The 21,425-nt window shown below is 38.7% G+C and overlaps 1 protein-coding gene across 4 annotated transcripts in view; it reads left to right on the top strand.

Annotated features, from left to right (window-relative positions):
- The window catches only part of CCDC30 (coiled-coil domain containing 30), a 145,868-nt gene that overhangs the window by 53,489 nt on the left and 70,954 nt on the right, over positions 1-21,425 (top strand). For 3 of the 4 annotated variants that reach the window (XM_027537599.1, XM_027537597.1, XM_027537598.1), the window contains exons 10-11: positions 6,151-6,288; positions 18,962-19,131. The exons of the other annotated variant lie outside the window; for it this stretch is intronic. In XM_027537599.1, coding sequence (XP_027393400.1) covers positions 6,151-6,288; positions 18,962-19,131 — 308 coding nt within the window. The remainder of the gene's footprint in view (positions 1-6,150; positions 6,289-18,961; positions 19,132-21,425) is intronic. 4 annotated transcript variants of the gene reach the window in all.

Here is a 21,425-nt window from a genome sequence, read left to right as displayed (position 1 = left end):
TAGCAGGCCTTTGGAGAGCTTAGGTATTGTTCACCTTGCTTTACAGGTGAGGAAACCAAGATCACAGATGCACAAATGTAGAAGTCAGGATTTCAGATTTCCACTGACTTCAAAGCTCTTTTTTTTGCCAGTATAATTTCCAAACTGTGTTTTAGAGATTCTTGCTGTTCATAGGTCCAAATCTTTAGGTGTTCTACCTCCACATCAGCCAGAGACACCTCCATTTGTGGGCAACTCTGCAGTTTCTCCATAAGAATTCGTCTGAAGATAAAAGGAAGCAAGAAGCCCTGTAACTTCAAAAGGACAAGTAATTTAGAAAACCACTCCCTTAAGTCAAACAGACTCCTCCATATATGACTGTGTTCTTTATCCATTTTTACATGCAGACAGATTTACCATTAAATAGGCTGTCTTAGTGCTACCAGTATGCATGTTCTCAAAGACAATGCTTAGTTGCAGCATGTGAACTCTTACTTGCAGTATGTGGGACCTAGTTCCCTGACCAGGGACTAAACCTGGCCCCCTGCATTGGGAGCGTGAAGTCTTAGCCGCTGGACCACCAGGGAAGTCCCAGAAGATGCTTAAAATGGAAGATATGCTAAGTATCTGGCAGGAATAAAAAGTAGTCATGATGTATTTATCATCGGTCACATGCGTGATCTTGTTTTACTAACATAACCTTATATAATCCTTATAACAGCCCTCCCCGTCGTGATTAGGTATGTTCTGTTTCATACTTGAGTAGAGGAACTTGATAACCTAAGAGGCACAACCAGGAATTGATCCAGGTCTGTCTGGCCTTAGAGATCATTTTCTACATCATACCAACTCTCTTGAGTATTCATAGAGGGAGCATATGATAATGCACGGGGTCTACAGCACACCCAGCGTGGAGCACGTCCCTGTCTGGAGGTGATGACCCGGCAGCATTTTATTCTCTGCAGCGCCTGCATCCGCCATCTCCTTTGATAGTGCCCAGGAGAGAGGAGAGCGTGGCACAAGCACGTGCTGGGGGTGGAGGGTGGGGGACAGCAGTCACTCTTGTCCATACGGTGCCTAGGAGGCACAATTTGGCTCAGAGTGTTAGATAGCCCCCACCCTTCAGATAGTAGAACACTGCAAGTGGAAGATTCTGAGCTGTTATGTGTTCTCCAGAGTTGTTGGCAGTTACCCCGTGCCAGTGAGGCAATCCCCTAGAAGTCTGTTCATTCACCTCTTTGCTTACTGCTGGCTGACAGGTGAGGTAGGCTCCCTTCAGTTGTCTAGAGATCACTATGTCCATTGCTTATTTCCCACAGTATTGTGACCCCTTTCCTGTGTTTTTCTGCTTTAAACTTTGATCATCAGTCTCATGAAATACATAAATCACCTAAATGTATGGCTGTCTTTAGTATGCCACAAACTATGGTAAATTACAAGTATATATCCTTTTGAAAATCTCTCTCTTGGAAGTTATAGCATTTAAATACGTGGCATTCTTGTATAGAGAAAACACAAAAGAAATGGGCGGAGCACTCATTTTTAAGAGTTGAAAACATTTTCTGCACTTGGCACTCGGTCATCTCAGGAGGTGCATGGGCAGGCTAAGTAGATGCCAGAGTGTTAAGTGCATCAGTATGTCATGTGTGGATGTGCAGAAACGTTAATCAGTGCATATGGCAGCTGATGAACAGGGAGAAGCTGACCTGGGGATAAAATATTTTCTTCCCTGTATCCTTGTGCATTTCTGCTAGAAAGTCAACATGATTCTTTAGTAGGTCTTTTGTCCATACCGCTAGGTAGGAGGATACGTAAAAGCTACACTTAGGTTTCAGCATCGTTTTTGCAGTAGCATTCCCCATTTTTCCCAACTCATCAATGTGAAATTTCTATTACTATTTCTATTTTATTGATATTTAACATGAGGAAGATAAATTATTGATAACCAACTTTACTGAATTAATGGATTTATTTTTTTTTTAATCTGTAGATTAAGTTAATACAGTCTTTGCAGTAAGTTATGAACCTGGGAATATAAGCAAACTCCAGATTTTCCCCCAATTTTGATTTTCCCCCAAATTTGATTAGATAAAAATCAATTACTTCCTTTCTTCAGCCTAGCAAAGGAATATTTTTATCTCTGAATTAAAAAGTTCAAGTTGAAGTTTCTGTTGAAACCTAATTCTGAATAGCAGTAATAAGTAATATCAGTGTTGGTGTCTCCTGTTTCTAAATTACATCTGCTGCTGCTGCTAAGTCGCTTCAGTCGTGTCTGACTCTGTGCCAGCCCACCAGGCTCCCCCATCCCTTGGGTTCTCCAGGCAAGAACACTGGAGTGGGTTGCCATTTCCTTCCCCAATGCATGAGAGTGAAAAATGAAAGTAAAGTTGCTCAGTCATGTCCGACTCTTAGCGACCCCATGGACTGCAGCCCACCAGGCCCCTCCGTCCATGGGATTTTCCAGGCAAGAGTCCTGGAGTGGGGTGCCATTGCCTTCTCCGAAATTACATCTGCTGCTGCTAAGTCACTTCAGTCGTGTCTGACTCTGTGCGACCCCATAGACGGCAGCCCGCCAGGCTCCCCCATCCCTGGGATTCTCCAGCCAAGAATACTGGAGTGGGTTGCCATTTCCTTCTCCAGAAATTACATCTAAATACTCATAAACCTCCTTTGCATTTAATTTTATTACTGGGCCAATCAGCACTAACAAGGAATAATTAGGGAGTTTGAGAAGGTCACGTACACACTGCTAAACTCAAAATGGATGACCAGCAAGGACCTGTTGTATAGCACATGGAACTCGGCTCAATGTTATGTGACATCCTGGATGGGAGAAGGGTTAGGGAGAAAATGGATACACATATATGTATGGCTGAGTCCCTTCACTGCTCACTTGAAACTACCACAACATTGTTAATTGGCTATACCCCAATACAAAATAAGACATTTAAAGTTTGATGAAAAATAAAAGTTAAAAAAAATAAGGTAAATTATCAACTTGATTAATTGAGAATCATCAGGATTCTGTAGTATGTTTTTCTAATAGTGCTTGTTCCCTTTGGTTAAGTTGCCAAACAGAGCAAGGACTGAAATATATCTTAAAGCAACTCTCCAAAGGATCCAAGACCAGATAAAAGATGGAATTGCTGGTAGGGGAGGTTTCAAGGCTGTAGCCTCCGGAAGAGATTCTTAAGAAATGTAGCTTATCTTTTCAGCATTTTTTAAAAATAGCAAATATATGTTTGTACTTTAGCTGACGGTTTATTTGGATTAAGATTTCCCTCTTGGAGCCTGAATTATCAGATAGAAAGACAGATGAGAAACCAGCATGAAAGGTCAAGAGACAGTGAAAGTACAAGATTTGAATGATGTAAGAAATTAAAAGATGATTTTCAGTTACATTTTGTAATACAGATGAGGCAGACTGTATAAGGATGCTTAAGAATTACTGCAAATAGACGACGTGCTGGTTGCTCAGTTGTGCCTGACTCTGCAACGCCATGGACTGCAGCCCTGGTGGACTCCTCTGTCCCTGGGATTTTCCAGGCAAGGATACTGCAGTGGTCTGCCATTTCCTTCTCCAGGAGATCTTCCCCACCCAGGGATCAAACCCTGGTCTCCTTCACTGCAGACAGATTCTTTACCAACTGAACTACGAGAGAAGTCCCCAGAATAGGCAAAAAGAATGGTAAATTTACATCCTATGATCATGATCAGTGGTTATAGAAAACCTTCCAGGATTAGTCATTCAGGAAGGAGCCCTTTAAAACTGTATTTAGAATAAACTAGTATATTGAAATTGTAAGGATGACGCCTGCTCTTATGGCTATAATGTACATAGGACAAGTCTTAGTTCCATTTTACAGCTGAGAAAAAGAGGCTTAGAGAGAAAAACCCATCTTATGAGCTATGGTACCATGATCTAGTTTTGCCAGGTTCGTCTCTCCCCATATGACTTTATAATTGAGTTAGGCAGAAAAGTATTATCAAAGTTTATAAGATACATGACTATTGTATTGAATACATAGAATTAATTATCTAAAATACTTTTTGCAGATATTGAAAATGAGCCAAGAAAAAATTGAAATATTTGAAAGTGAGTTGTCAGAAGAGAGAGAAACAAAAACGCAGTTGACATCTAATCTTAATACAGAGCAGAGAGCTTTGGAAGTTGAAAGTGAGGTATTTTGCCATTTAGGATGTTATTTTCCTCTTTTTGCATTTGCAGTTAAGGGATTTCATATTATTTATTTTTATTTTAAAATAAATTATAGCTATAGAATATTATTTATATTAGGAATAATAGGGTGACTGTTTCTCCAGGCTGAGTTCCAGCACTAGCCAAAGAGTCCTTTAAGTAGAAGGGATTTGATTATTATGATGATTGTAGAGTCCTGGGCTTGTCTCTCCTTTTTACTGCTGGTAATACCATCTTGGAAAGGTCTATCAGGAGACATACCAGCCTATATTTGGAAGAGAGACCTGGAAGTGAGTTCATCAAGTCTAGATCATTAATTCAGAGGATGGTGACAATCAGTTTGCAGGGTGGGTGAGAGCTGGCACAGTGCCCTAAATCTCATGCTAATGACCGATAGGAATTTTCCACGGAGTGAGGTAGGACACTGATAGCACTTGCCCTCTCACTATGGTTTTGGATGGCCACTCCCTACCTTCTCTCCTCATCAGCACTTTCCTCCCTTTCTGATCTCAATCCTTTGGGAATAGTAACAAGTATTGCATGCTTTGTGCTAGGTTGCTTCAGTCATGTCTGATTCTTTGCGACCCTATGGACTGTAGCTTGCCAGGCTCCTCTGTCCATGGGATTTTCCAGCAAGAATACTGGAATGGATTGCCATGCCCTTCTCCAGGGGATCTTTCCAACCCAGGGATCAAACCTGTTTCTCTTATGTCTCCTGCATTGGCAGGCAGGTTCTTTACCACTAGCGCCACCTGGGAAGCACCACAAAGTAAATTTTATGTTATCTGCTCCCGTTATAGGGAGCTACACCACAGCCTGGCTCTCAGGCCCTGTCATCCACCAATCAAACGCTACATATTCTATGTCATCAATACAGAAACTTAATAAAAATCTACATCTAACTAAAGTGTTTTCTCTCATGAATATGGAAAAAAAATCAGAGGGTTAGAGGAATCCCTAGTTAAGTCACTGAATATGCATTAAGTAAGACAGCATAATTTGTCGTGAAGAGCGGTGCTTGAAATCAGTTTGAATCCCAGCTTTATCACTTCCTGGCTATGTGAATAACAAGATCATTTACATTCTCTGAGCCTCGGTTTCAATAACCCTACCTCATGGGGTTGTCATAAGGTTAAGGGTAAACAACATAGCACCTGACCTATAAAAAAGTAACTGTAAAAGAATACAGTTTAAGGCAGGTAATATAACTAATGCAGGAATTGCTGAAGAATTTATCTCTACACACCTTAAAGTGTATAAAGTGGGGACAAATAGAAGCCCAGTCTTTGAACCTATCAATGATAGATATTAAGAATGCTAATGGCGTGTGACCCTTCATAGCCACGACTGGTCCAGGACTGCTTTCCGCTGCCTGGGCACCTAGTGCGGAGCTGGGGCCTTAGACTTGGCCTCCTAGAGGCCCTGTGGAGCCCAGTTCCCTGATGCCTGTGGAGAAGAGCTCTTTAACAAGACCAACAAACACCACTTCTTACACAGTTCGGCCCTGTTAGGGTTGTCCCCATATAGAAACCGCCTCTGGGCTGGTTGCTGCTAGCTTCTGGAACTACCTAATTCTGTACCAGCTTGTACTGCCAAGCTCTGAGTAGAGACCCCAGTACCCAGACATAGGCCCCCTATGAGAAGGAGCATTAGGCTCTCTCTTGGGCTCGCTTGCCTTGGCTCTTTGAGGTTCCTCGTGTTAAATTTCTGGGTGGCTTTTGCTTTTGTTTTTTTAGCAGGAAGAAGATTAAAAGAGAAAGACAAATTTAGAAAAAGAATGCTTAATTTTTGACTTAAGGAATCTTTTCTTTAACTATAATAGAGAAAGGAATTTGTCTGCCAGAGGATAAATTAAAATATTTAAAGCAAAAAAGTTGTCAGAATCTTTTCAAAGATTCCTTTTTAGCAGTAGTATACATTTTCTATGGAAAGCCGTGTTTTGTTCTACTAAATATTGTCATTTCTTAAATCAGGAATTGCAAAAATCAAAGTCCGAACTTACATGCCTTTATCGTGAAATTCAAAGTCTTCCAAGTGCAGCAAAAGACAGAGACCATTTTTTAATAGCATATGACATGCTACAAAGAGAGAATTCTGAATTAGAAACAAAGGTGAGATTGAATTATTAAGTATTTAAATGTTCTATGTATGACATGTCTTTTATGAAGATGACATAAAAGGTAACTAACTTCAGTAAGAGATGACTTGGAAATCGGAGTTTCTTTTATTATTATAGAACAAATTGCCACATAGTGTGGATTATAAGTCAAGCTGTATTTCAGGGTAAATATTCGGACTTCAGCCAGGACTTTACTCTTTATTCATAGGATTAACCTATGAATTTGTTAGTTTACAGAAGCTTCCCAATGGCTTAGTTTTTAGAGCACATGCTGTATGGTACTTAGTTGCTCAGTCGTGTCCGACTCTTTGTGATCCCATGGACTGTAGTCCACCAGGCTTCTCTGTCCGTGGATTGTCCAGGCAAGAATACTAGAGTGGGTTGCTATGCCCTCCTTCAGGGGATCATTTAACCCAGGGATCAAACCCAGGTCTCCTGCATTGCAGGCGGATTCTTTACTGTCTGAGCCACCAGGGAAGCTATAACATAATGTAAAAGGTGAACTTAAAAACAGAACTGTCATATAACCCAGAAATCCTGCTTCTGGATAAATATGCAAGAGAAAGACTTAAACAGATATTTGTACACACATGTTGAAAGCAGCATTATTTACAATAGCTAAAATGTGGAAGCAACCCAAGTGTCCATCTGTGAATGAATGATTAAGCAAAACATGGTATATACATATAATGAAATATTATTCAGCCTTAAAAAGAAGGAAATTCTGCAGTATGCTACAACATGGATGAACCTTGAGGGCATTAAGCTAAGTGAAATAAGCCAGTCAGAAAAAGACTGATAACTATTTGATTTCACTTACATGAGGTACTTAGAGTAGTCAAAAATCATGAAGACAGAAAGTAGAATGGTGGTTGCCAGGATCTGTGGGGAGGTAAGAATTGGAGAGTTGTTGTTTAATATATACAGAGTTTGTTTTACAAGATGAAAAGAGTTATGGGGTTGGATGGTGGCAATGGTTGCACAACATGTCGATATATTTAATACTACTGAAGTGTACACTTAAAAATGGTTAAGATGGTAAATTTTATGTTTTATATATTTTATCACAATAAAAAAAGCAAAAACAAACATGTTTACTAAAATGTCTTCAACTTTAAAAACTTAAAGCATCTTTTCTTGCTCAACATCACTTATTATCAGAGAAATGCAAATCAAAACCACAATGAGGTACCATTTCACGCCAGTCAGAATGGCTGCTATCCAAAAGTCTACAAGCAAAAAATGCTGGAGAAGGTGTGGAGAAAAGGGAACCCTCTTACACTGTTGGTGGGAATGCAAACTAGTACAGCCACTATGGAGAACAGTGTGGAGATTCCTTTAAAAACTGGAAATAGAACTGCCTTATGATCCAGCAATCCCACTGCTGGGCATACACACTGAGGAAACCAGAAGGGAAAGAGACACGTGTATCCCAATGTTCATCGCAGCACTGTTTATAATAGCCAGGACATGGAAGCAACCTAGATGTCCATCAGCAGATGAATGGATAAGAAAGCAGTGGTACATATACACAATGGAGTATTACTCAGCCATTAAAAAGAATACATTTGAATCAGTTCTAATGAGGTGGATGAAACTGGAGCCTATTATACAGAGTGAAGTAAGCCAGAAAGAAAAACACTAATACAGTATACTAACACATATATATGGAATTTAGAAAGATGGTAACGATAACCCTGTATGTGAGACAGCAAAAGAGACACAGATGTATAGAACAGTCTTTTGGACTCTGTGGGAGAGGGCAAGGGTGGGATGATTTGGGAGAATGGCAGTGAAACACATATAATATCATATGTGAAATGAAAAAAAGAAAACGGCCAGCAGTTTAAAAAATAAATAAATTTAGACAGTCTAAAAAAAAAAATTTAAAGCATCTTTTCCAATTATACTGAACTTAGAATTAGGAAAATGGTGTAATGTCCCAACTCTAGTAAATTCCCCAAATATAAAAATGGCACTGCCAGATTAGGGGCAGTGCAACACTAAACAGAGAGGTTGCCAGCTGTGTAATTTCCAGAGTCCTACCTATTAGATTGTCACCAACTCCTGGCTAAAAATTCTCACTCTCAGTTACTCTCTTATGTTGATTAAAATGGTAGGAAGGACTAAAGGCTTGAACACAATGGTTAAAATATGTTGATTTATATTTTAATACAACACGTGAGGTAGATGACTAAATCAAGGCCTAATTTATCCTATCTGAAGTTGTTACTCTGAAATCACAGAGTAAGTTGCTGAGGAACTGGGGCACAGATCAAATAATATGTGACCTAGGGAGAGAAAGGTCCAGCCAATAGGGTAATATGTTGGCACAGCCTACATCTCAGCTTTGTTTGTGGGACCTTGTCAGCAAGATGCATTTTCATCACAGTATACAACTGAAGGATCTTGTTTCTCAAAATATCATCAGAAAACTTAACATAGTTTTAGCCAGTGGTTTACCCAGTCATTCTCTGAACCCCCGGGTTTCACTTTCGTGGTTTCGCATACTCGGATTCAATAACGAAGGATCCTCCGTTGGTTGAAGTGTCGTATGGAAGCCGGTTCAGGCCTCGGCGTCTCAGAGAGCAGGCGCCCTCTCAGCTCTTCCTCTGGAGATTCCGTATTTAGCTCGATCCTTCCCACTCCTTTGCAGTTTCCCAGATCTTGAGACTCAAGTCTTTGAATAACAAGAGAAACTTTTCATCTTTAACGTAGATGTTTTATCAATGGTGCTGTATAGAAGGAGAAGTTTTGAAACTACTGTAAAAATAAGACCAATAACTGGAAGCAGGAGGCTTAAATCCAAACCCTGACTCCAGGGAACTCCTGACTCCAAGGAACATTGATTGACAGGAGCTCATCAAACGCCTCCATACCTACACTGAAACCAAGCACCACACAAGGGCCAACAAGTTCCAGGGCAAGACATACCAAGCAAATTCTCCAGCAACAAAGGAACACAGCCCTGAGCTTCAAGATACAGGCTGCCCAAAGTCACCCCAAAACCATAGACATCTCATAACTCATTACTAGACACTTCATTGCACTCCAGAGAGAAGAAATACAGCTCCACCCACCAGAACACCAACACAAGCTTCCCTAGCCAGGAAACCTTGAAAAGCCACCTGTACAAACCCACACACAGCGAGGAAATGCCACAATAAAGAGAACTCCGCAAACTGCCAGAATACAGAAAGGACACCCCAAAATCAGCAATTTAAACAGGATGAAGAGACAGAGGAATACCCAGCAGGTAAAGGAACAGGATAAATGCCCACCAAACCAAACCAAAGAGGAAGAGATAGGGAATCTACCTGATAAAGAATTCCAAATAATGATAGTGAAATTGATCCTAAATCTTGAAATCAAAATGGAATCACAGATAAATAGCCTGGAGACAAGGATTGAGAAGATGCAAGAAAGGTTTAACAAGGACCTAGAAGAAATAAAAAAGAGTCAATATATAACGAATAATGCAATAAATGAGATCAAAAACACTCTGGAAGCAACAAATAGTAGAATAATGGAGGCAGAAGATAGGATTAGTGAACTAGAAGATAGAATGGTAGAAATAAATGAATCGGAGAGGAAAAGAGAAAAACGAATTAAGAGAAATGAGGACAATCTTAGAGACCTCCAGGACAATATTAAATGCCCCAACATTCGAATCATAGGAGTCCCAGAAGAAGAAGACAAAAAGAAAGACCATGAGAAAATACTTGAGGAGATAATAGTTGAAAACTTCCCTAAAATGGGGAAGGAAAGAATCAGCCAAGTCCAAGAAACCCAGAGAGTCCCAAACAGGATAAACCCAAGGCGAAACACCCCAAGACACATATTAATCAAATTAACAAAGATCAAACACAAAGAACAAATATTAAAAGCAGCAAGGGAAAAACAACAAATAACACACAAGGAGATTCCCATAAGGATAACAGCTGATCTTTCAATAGAAACTCTTCAGGCCAGGAGGGAATGGCAAGACATACTTAAAGTGATGAAAGAAAATAACCTACAGCCCAGATTACTGTACCCAGCAAGGATCTTATTCAAATATGAAGGAAAAATCAAAAGCTTTACAGAGAAGCAAAAGCTGGGAGAATTAAGCACCACCAAACCAGCTCTCCAACAAATGCTAAATGATATTCTCTAGACAGGAAACACAAAAAGGGTGTATAAACTCGAACCCAAAACAATAAAGGAAATGGCAACGGGATCATACTTATCAATAATTACCTTAAACGTAAATGGGCTGAATGCCCCAACCAAAAGACAAAGACTGGCTAATGGATACAAAAACAAGACCCCTACATATGTTGTCTACAAGAGTCCCACCTCAAAACAGGGGACACATACGGACTGAAAGTGAAGGTCTGGAAAAAGATTTTCCATGCAAATAGAGACCAAAAGAAAGGAGGAGTAGCAATACTCATATCAGATAAAATAGACTTTAAAACAAAGGCTGTGAAAAGAGACAAAGATGGTCACTACATAATGATCAAAGGATCAATCCAAGAAGAAGATATAACAATTATAAATATATATGCACCCAACACGGGAGCACCGCAATATGTAAGACAAATGCTAACAAGTATGAAAGGAGAAATTAACAATAACACAATAATAGTGGGAGACTTTAATGCCCCACTTCACACCTATGGATATATCAACTAAACAGAAAATTAACAAGGAAACACAAACTTTAAACGATACAATAGACCAGTTAGACCTAATTGATATCTATAGGACATTTCATCCCAAAACAATGAATTTCACATTTTTCTCAAGCGCACATGGAACCTTCTCCAGGATAAATCACATCCTGGGCCATAAATCTAGCCTTGGTAAATTCAAAAAAATAGAAATCATTCCAAGCATCTTTTCTGACCACAATGCAGTAAGATTAGATCTCAATTACAGGAGAAAAACTATTAAAAACTCCAACGTATGGAGCCTGAACAACACACTGCTGAGTAACCAACAAATCACAGAAGAAATCAAAAAAGAAATCAAAATTTGCATAGAAACGAATGAAAATGAAAACACAACAACCCAAAACCTGTGGGACACTGTAAAAGCAGTCCTAAGGGGAAAGTTCATAGCAGTACAGGCATACCTCAAGAAACAAGAAAAAAGTCAAATACATAACCTAACTCTACACCTAAAGCAACTAGAAAAGGAAGAAACGAAGAACCCCAGGGTTAGTAGAAGGAAAGAAATCTTAAAAATTAGGGCAGAAATAAATGCAAAAGAAACAAAAGAGACCATAGCAAAAATCAACAAAGCCAAAAGCTGGTTCTTTGAAAGGATAAATAAAATTGACAAACCATTAGCCAGACTCATCAAGAAACAAAGGGAGAAAAATCAAATCAATAAAATTAGAAATGAAAATGGAGAGATCACAACAGACAACACAGAAATACAAAGGATCATAAAAGACTACTATCAACAATTATATGCCAATAAAATGGACAACGTGGAAGAAATGGACAAATTCTTAGAAAAGTACAATTTTCCAAAACTGGACCAGGAAGAAATAGAAAATCTTAACAGACCCATCACAAGCACGGAAATTGAAACTGTAATCAGAAATCTTCCAGCAAACAAAAGCCCAGGTCCAGACGGCTTCACAGCTGAATTCTACCAAAAATTTAGAGAAGAGCTAACACCTATCCTGCTCAAACTCTTCCAGAAAATTGCAGAGGAAGGTAAACTTCCAAACTCATTTTATGAGGCCACCATCACCCTAATACCAAAACCTGACAAAGATCCTACAAAAAAAGAAAACTACAGGCCAATATCACTGATGAACATAGATGCAAAAATCCTTAACAAAATTCTAGCAATCAGAATCCAACAACACATTACAAAGATCATACACCATGACCAAGTGGGCTTTATCCCAGGGATGCAAGGATTCTTCAATATCTGCAAATCAATCAATGTAATACACCACATTAACAAATTGAAAAATAAAAGCCATATGATTATCTCAATAGATGCAGAGAAAGCCTTTGACAAAATTCAACATCCATTTATGATAAAAACTCTCCAGAAAGCAGGAATAGAAGGAACATACCTCAACATAATAAAAGCTATATATGACAAACCCACAGCAAACATTATCCTCAATGGCGAAAAATTGAAAGCATTCCCTCTAAAGTCAGGGACAAGACAAGGGTGCCCACTTTCACCGTTACTATTCAACATAGTTTTGGAAGTTTTGGCCACAGCAATCAGAGCAGAAAAAGAAATAAAAGGAATCCAAATTGGAAAAGAAGAAGTAAAACTCTCACTGTTTGCAGATGACGTGATCCTCTACATAGAAAACCCTAAAGACTCCACCAGAAAATTACTAGAACTAATCAATGATTATAGTTAAGTTGCAGGATATAAAATCAACACACAGAAATCCCTTGCATTCCTATACACTAATAATGAGAAAACAGAAAGAGAAATTAAGGAAACAATTCCATTCACCATTGCAATGGAAAGAATAAAATACTTAGGAATATATCTACCTAGAGAAACTAAAGACCTATACATAGAAAACTATAAAACACTGGTGAAAGAAATCAAAGAGGACACTAATAGATGGAGAAATATACCATGTTCATGGATTGGAAGAATCAATATAGTGAAAATGAGTATACTACCCAAAGCAATCTATAGATTCGATGCAATCCCTATCAAGCTACCAACGGTATTCTTCACAGAACTAGAACAAATAATTTCACAATTTGTATGGAAATACAAAAAACCTCGAATAGCCAAAGCTATCTTGAGAAAGAAGAATGGAACTGGAGGAATCAACCTGCCTGACTTCAGGCTCTACTACAAAGCCACAGTTATCAAGACAGTATGGTACTGGCACAAAGACAGAAATATAGATCAATGGAACAAAATAGAAAGCCCAGAGATGAGTCCACACGCCTATGGACACCTTATCTTTGACAAAGGAGGCAAGAATATACAATGGATTAAAGACAATCTCTTTAACAAGTGGTGCTGGGAAAACTGGTCAACCACTTGTAAAAGAATGAAACTAGAACACTTTTCTAACACCATACACAAAAATAAACTCAAAATGGATTAAAGATCTCAATGTAAGACCAGAAACTATAACACTCCTAGAGGAGAACATAGGCAAAACACTCTCTGATATACATCACAGCAGGATCCTCTATGACCCACCTCCCAGAATATTGGAAATAAAAGCAATGTATGAAACGAGTTGCCAGTCCAGGTTCGATGCACGATACTGGATGCTTGGGGCTAGTGCACTGGCATGACCCAGAGGGATGGTATGGGGAGGGAGGAGGGAGAAGGGTTCAGGATGGGGAACACATGTATACCTGTGGCGGTTTCATTTTGATATTTGGCAAAACTAATACAATTTGTAAACTTTAAAAATAAAATTAAAAAAAAAAAAAACACCTGAACCTATTTAAAAAAAAAACAAAACTTAACATAAAGAATGAAAGGAAGTGAGAAGAATATAATATAAAGCCAGAGATCCAGATCACTATCCTGATAATGGGACTCTCTCTCCCTCTCATTTAAAAAAACTTTTTATTTTGAAATAATTTCAGATTTACAGAAAAGTTGCAAAATAGTATAAGGATTCTCCATAGTCTTTGACCTCTCCAAATGTTAACATGGTACCTATTTGGTTTTATCAATCTCTCTTGCTCTTGCTCTACACACATACATACACACTTTTTTCCTGAACCCTGGGAGTGAGTTGGATACCTAATACTCCTTTAACCCCAAATGTTTCCATGTGTTTGCTAAAAATAGTGACATCTTTTTGTCACAGTACAAATCTCAAAATCAGGAAATTAATATAGTACTATAATCTACAGCTCTTATTCAAATTTCACCAATTGTCCCACTCAATAGCAAAAGACATTTTTTTCCCTAGTCCAAGGTCCAATCCAGGACCATACATTGCATTTAACTGTCATATCTCTAAAGTTCCTTGAATCTGCAACAGTTCCTCATTCTTTCTTGTTCATGGTTTTACTCTCTTTGAAGAGTACAAATCATTTGTTTTCAAGAATGTCCCTCAATTTGGGCTTTTCTCATGTTTCCTCACAATAAAATTTAGATTACATAATTTTGGCAAGAATACTGCAGAAGTGATGCTGTATCCTTCTCAGTGCATTGTATCAGAACAAAAAAGGATATCCTTTTGTTCTGTTTACTTTGGGTAAGGTACTATCTGTCGGATTTCTCCACTATAAATTTATTACAACTGCCTTTGCAATTAATAATTACCTGTGGGGAGGCACTTTGAGACTATGGGTATTCTATTTCCCATCAAACTTATACTCATTAAAAGTTTCAGTTTTGAACCTTTGATTCTTTAATTATTTTCTAGTTTCTCTTTATAACGTAGAGTGCTTTAGACTTAAAGATAGTCTTGCTGCTGCTGCTGCTGCTGCTAAGTTGCTTCAGCCATGTCTGACTTTGTGCAACCCCATAGACGGCAGCCCACCAGGCTCCCCCATCCCTGAGATTCTCCAGGCAAGAACACTGGAGTGGGTTGCCATTTCCTTCTCCAATGCATGAAAGTGAAAAGTGAAAGTGAAGTTGCTCAGTCGTGTCCAACTCTTAGGGACCCCATAGACCGCAGCCCACCAGGCTCCCCCATCCATGGGATTTTCCAGGAAAGAATACTGGAGTGGGTTGCCATTGCCTTCTCCGAGTCTTGCTAAGAGTGACTAAAAATTGTATTTTATGTATTTATTGAAGCCCTTGTTTCATAGGCTGTTGAGGCTGTTGTTTTATTTGGGCCACAGCATTTTAGAGCCAGAAGAGGGTGGATTCACGTAGGCCAGCTTCCTCAGTTTACAGATAGGGACACCAGACTCGGAATAATGAACAGGTACCAAGTTGCCTGGTGTTTCTCAGCGTGATCTCTGTCCTCACTCCTCTAGAGCCTTAAGCAGAAAGTGGAACAAACAACTGAATGCTTTATGGTACTTCGACATGGCTGGTTATGAGATTGAGCTATGTCACCAGGATAAAATTTCGGTAAGGAGGAGCCTGTGGAACAGTTACTCCTGTTCCACAGCATCTGTGCCATGAAGGGTCCTGTGGACTTAACTGTCTTCATGATAAAGAGCAAAGCTGACCACTTATAATATCCAATGACTTGGTCATTTGAGAATCCAGAATACCTAGAAAGTGTTTAGTGTCAAGGTCGCCTTCCACTTTAGAAACCATCAGCAATTCTCACTTTGCTAGAATGACAAGTCTAAATTCTGTTTGACTTTCTTTACTTCTTTTTTTTAATTTAAATTTATTTATTTTAGTTGGAGGCTAATTACTTTACAATATTGTATTGGTTTTGCCATACATCAACATAAATCCACCACAGGGGTACATGTGTACCCCTTCCTGAATCCCCCTCCCTCTTCCCTCCCCGTACCATCCCTCTGGGTCATCCCAGTGCACCAGCCCCAAGCATCCTGTATCCTGCACTGAATCTGGACTGGTGATTCATTTCTTATATGATATTATACATGTTTCAATGCCATTCTCCCAAATCTTCCCACCCTCTCCCTCTCCCACAGAGTCCAAAAGACTGTTCTATACATCTGTGTCTCTTTTGCTCTCTAACATACAGGGTTATCGTTACCGTCTTTCTAAATCCCATATATATGTGTTAGTATACTGTATTGGTGTTTTCCTTTCTGGCTTACTTCACCCTGTATAATAGGCTCCAGTTTCATCCACCTCATTAGAACTGATTCAAATGTATTCTTTTTAATGGCTGAGTAATACTCCATTGTGTATATGTACCACTGCTTTCTTATCCATTCATCTGCTGATGGACATCTAGGTTGCTTCCATGTCCTGGCTATTATAAACAGTGTTGCAATGAACTTTGAGGGTACACGTGTCTCTTTCAGTCCTGGTTTCCTCAGTGTGTATGCCCCAGCAGTGGGATTGCTGGGTCATAAGGCAGTTCTATTTCCAGTTTTTTAAGGAATTTCCACACTGTTCTCCATAGTGGCTGTACTAGTTTGCATTCCCACCAACAGTGTAAGAGGGTTCCCTTTTCTCCACACCCTCTCCAGCATTTATTGCTTGTAGACTTTTGGATAGCAGCCATTCTGACTGGCGTGAAATGGTACCTCATTGTACCATTTTGATTTGCATTTCTCTGATAATGAGTGATGTGGAGCATCTTTTCATGTGTTTGTTAGCCATCTATGTGTCTTCTTTGGAGAAATGTCTATTTAGTTCTTTTGATTGGGTCGTTTATTTTTCTGGAATTGAGCTGTAGGAGTTGCTTGTATATTTTTGAGATTAGTTGTTTGTCAGTTGCTTCATTTGCTATTATTTTCTCCCATTCTGAAGGCTGTCTTTTCACCTTGCTTAGAGTTTCCTTTGTTGTGCAGAAGCTTTTAAGTTTAATTAGGTCCCGTTTGTTTATTTTTGCTTTTATTTCCAAGATTCTGGGAGGTGGGTCATAGAGGATCCTGCTGTGATTTATGTCAGAGAGTGTTTTGCCTATGTTCTCCTCTAGCAGTTTTATAGTTTCTGGTCTTATGTTTAGATCTTTAATCCATTTTGAGTTTATTTTTGTGTATGGTGTTAGAAAGTGTTTTAGTTTCATTCTTTTACAAGTGGTTGACCAGTTTTCCCAGCACCACTTGTTAAAGAGATTGTCTTTAATCCATTGTATATTCTTGCCTCCTTTGTCAAAGATAAGGTGTCCATAGGCGTGTGGACTCATCTCTGGGCTTTCTATTTTGTTCCATTGGTCTATATTTCTGTCTTTGTGCCAGTACCATACTGTCTTGATGACTGTGGCTTTGTAGTAGAGCCTGAAGTCAGGCAGGTTGATTCCTCCAGTTCCATTCTTCTTTCTCAAGATAGCTTTGGCTATTCGAGGTTTTTTGTATTTCCATACAAATTGTGAAATTATTTGTTCTAGCTCTGTGAAAAAAACCATTGGTAGCTTGATAGGGATTGCATCGAATCTATAGATTGCTTTGGGTAGTATACTCATTTTCACTATATTGATTCTTCCAATCCATGAACATGGTATATTTCTCCATCTATTAGTGTCCTCTTTGATTTCTTTCACCAGTGTTTTATAGTTTTATATATATATATTTACTTTTTAAGAAACTAACATTGACTATTTGTAATGTTTAAATTTTTACATTGACTATAAAAATCAGTGTTTTAAATAGCATCTTGGAGTCTGTCTTCCTGTTCACAAAAGTTACACAAGTTTGTTAAGAAAATTACTGTCTTTCAGGTCTCTTCATCATCTGATCCCTCCCCTCAGTCTTGTCTTACTTCCTCAGCTCCTCACCTTGTAGCCTCTACTCCAGGAAGACCATCCTCCTCACTTGAGCAAAAATACTCCCTGCTCAGTTACACACTATTCCTTTGACCGTATTGATCATGCTTGAAATAGTCTCTTCTATTGCTCTCTTCTAAATGCTTGGTATAGTCTCTTTTTCACCTGTCTGTATCTTCCCACCTCCTAATTCCCAGTGTAAGAGCAAATTTCTCCCCTGGAGAGGTTATAATCCATATGAGATTATATATATAGCTTTATGGGATTATAACCCATATCACACACTGTGGTCTTTCTTCAGAAAATTGAAAAGGCCAAGAAGATAAAAAAGATTCATTAAAGTAACTTAAATTGATCTTTAGATTGTGTTCTTAGAATCAAACATATTAATAATAACTATAAAAACTTTGCATTTTCAGAGAGGCTCAGAATGGGAGTCAGACAGGTTGTTGTCTCTCTTCACGCAATACTTGAATGGAGATTCATCTTCCATTCTTGGAACTATCCCCCATCCACCCTTTCTGCTGCCTTCTGGAGGCATTTTTTCATTTTACGTGAAAATATGCATTTGAGGAAAGGAATCTGTTTGTCAAAAAACAAAACAAAGCAACAAAACCTGGCCAAATATTTTGCCAAACTACACAGCAGAGCAATGACTCTCAAAGCATCCACTAGAATCAGAATTGTCTGGGAGACTTATTTGAAGTGCACGTTCCCATTTCCCAGCCCATACCACTGACCTGAATCTCAGGAGTGGGGTGTCGATGTGAGACCGCATTTTTTTTAACTCCTTAGGTTATGCTCTTATTAGCTAAAATCTGAGAATCACTACAATAGTCTGGGAATCCTTACACGTTCAAGTGTTTCCAAACAAGTAAAATCTGATTGGAAGACTTCTGTGCTCTGTCATGTATAGCTAATGTTATTTCTAATGTTTTCTTGCAACAGTATATTATTGCTTTTCAATAAATGAAGTACACTGTAAACTTGAGAACAGAAATATGTGATAATAATGCAAAAGCTCTAATAGGGTAACACATCTTTTTGCTTGTTAAAAGAGCACAACCCTAAACAGCACTCTAGGAAGCTAATCCCAGAGACCCAAAATACCCTCTTTTCTAAAAACCGTGGACTTAATGCACTCCTATGCCTATGGTAAAAATGAGTTAGATTAGGTAACAACTGCAAAGTGTTAAATTGGAATAAGACTTCAATTTGGATGCAGTTTATGTTATTTAAGCTAATAATCATTTAAGCATGTAATGAAATCAACATACTTTTTTACAGTCACATATAAGAGTATACAAAATAGAATATTTGTCTTTTTACTTAACAGGTCTTGAAGCTTTTACAAGAATTTGAGCAATTAAATCATTTTACTGTAGGTAAAAAAACTGCAGCTGCTAATTTAACTTCAAGTGAAAATACCTGTAAAGATCTTGTGCCTAAACTACCAATTTTGGGAATAGAAATTCAAAGCCTGAAGGAAGAAAAAGAGGAACTCTGGTAAATGGAGAAAAATCTCATGTCACCTTAATTATTTGGGGGGTATAATTATATAATTTTGATATTCATTTTCAAATGATGTGCATGGAAAAATCAGTTCAAAAAAATTCCCAAAGCTTGGCTTTTGATATGTTATTACAATCTCAAACTTTTGTTCCTTCTTTTAAAAATAAATATATGCTTTTTTGGAAAATCTGGAAAGCATGGAAAAGTATAAGGAAATTATAATTTCTACTATGGAAAAATGTTAATGTCCTAATTTTTTCTTTCTTGTCTTTTTTCCCATACATATACATGTATATGGGGCTTCCCTATATTCTTTCAGACTATAAAGGATCTCCTGCAATGCAGGAGACCCAGGTTCAATCCCTGGGCTGGGAAGATCCCCAGGAGAAGGGAATGGCAACCCACGTGAGTATTCTTGCCTGGAGAATTCCATGGATAGAGGAGCCTGGTGGGCTACAGTCCATGGGATCACCAAAAATCAGACATGACTGGGCAACTAACACTAACTAATACAAATATATGTAAAAAAAATATGTATTTTTTACATTTTAAGACCATACTTTTCAGAGAGGTTTGTTTTTTGCTATTTTTATTTAACATTATATCTGATAATTGTTTTGAGAATTTTTTTCTTTTTTTTTCACTGTTGTTAATCTTGCCCTGTAACTGTTGTGTTCCTACTTTTCCAGCCAACATATCTTTTATTTTTGGTTGCACAGTTCAGTTCAGTCACTCAGTTGTGTCCGACTCTTTGCGACCCCATGGACTGCAGCATGCCAGGCTTCCCTGTCCATCACCAGCTCCTAGAGCCTACTTAAACTCATTTCCATCGTGTTGGTGATGCCATCCAACCATCTCATCCTCTGTTGTCCCCTTCTCCTCCTGCCTTCAATCTTTCCCAGCATCACGTCTTTTCCAGTGAGTCAGTTCTTTGCATCAGGTGGCCAGAGTATCGGAGTTTCAGCTTCAGCATCAGTTCTTCGAATGACTATTCAGGACTGATTTCCTTTAGGATTGACTGATTTGGATCTCCTTGCAGTCCAAGGGACTCTCAAGAGTCTTCTCCAACACCACAGTTCAAAAGCATCAATTCTTCGGTACTCAGCTTTCTTTATAGTTCAACTCTCACATCCATACATGACTACTGGAAAAGCCATAGCTTTGACTAGACCAGACCTTTATTGGTAAAATAACATCTCTGCTTTTTTAATATACTGTCTAGGTTTGTCATAGCTTTTTTTCCAAGGAGAAAACGTCTTTTAATTTCATGTATGCAGTCACCATCTGCAGTGATTTTGGAGCCCAAAAATATAAAGTCTCTCACTGTTTCCATTGTTTCCCCATGTATTTGCCATGAAGTGATGGGACCAGATGCCATGATCTTAGTCCTCTGAATGTTGAGTTTTAAGCCAACTTTTTTACTCTCTTCTTTCACTTTCATCAAGAAGCTCTTTAGTTCTTCTTCACTTTCTGCCACAATAATCTGTTTCCCAACCAGGGATGGAACCCAGGTCCCCTGCAGTGGAAGTACAGAGTCTTAACCACTGGACTGCTAGGGAAGTCCCATCAGAAGTATCTTGCACAGAAACTTTTGAGATTTAGACAAATGCATTACTATGTTTTGGCACACATGCTATAGATGAAATCAAATTTTGTCTAGACAAAAGCCTAAAATTAGATCATCAAAAGGAAAAATAGATGACATTTTAACTTATATATCATACTAAAGGATACTTTATCAGTGAGTTGAGAAAGTATGGCCTATATATAGCCAAATTTGTCTTTATTCTAAAATAGAATGGACTGTTTTGCCAGTTTCAGGCCCCTGAATTTTATGTCCTCTTAAAAACTGGTTTTAAGTCTATAGTGAGCTCTAAGATTCAAAATCATGAGCCTTAGTTGCAGAAGCAGAATGAGATACTAGGGAGGTGTTGGAGAGCATGTATCATAGTGATCACAGGAGCAAAGAGCCAAGAAGCCAGATCACAATGTGTAGGTCTGTTGTAGGAGTAAGAAAAAGAAAGTCTAGTTCTGAGTACTAAAATAGTGTATTACAAGACTTTCGGGGGATATAGGCCTAGTAATTCTATTAGATGAATTGAGAGGAAAGACCAGTTAATCTAGATATTAGCCACAGATGCTGCTGCTGCTGCTAAGTCACTTCAGTCATGTCCAACTCTGTGCGACCCCATAGACAGTAGCCCACCAGGCTCCTCTGTCCCTGGGATTCTCCAGGCAAGAATACTGGAGTGGGTTGCCATTTCCTTCTCCAATGCATGCATGCATAC

Source organism: Bos indicus x Bos taurus, chromosome 3, assembly GCF_003369695.1.
Source record: "Bos indicus x Bos taurus breed Angus x Brahman F1 hybrid chromosome 3, Bos_hybrid_MaternalHap_v2.0, whole genome shotgun sequence".
In the NCBI taxonomy this organism is placed as follows: domain Eukaryota; kingdom Metazoa; phylum Chordata; class Mammalia; order Artiodactyla; family Bovidae; genus Bos; species Bos indicus x Bos taurus.
Note: the sequence above shows the minus strand (reverse complement) of the source record. Positions and strands in the feature narration are given on the sequence as shown.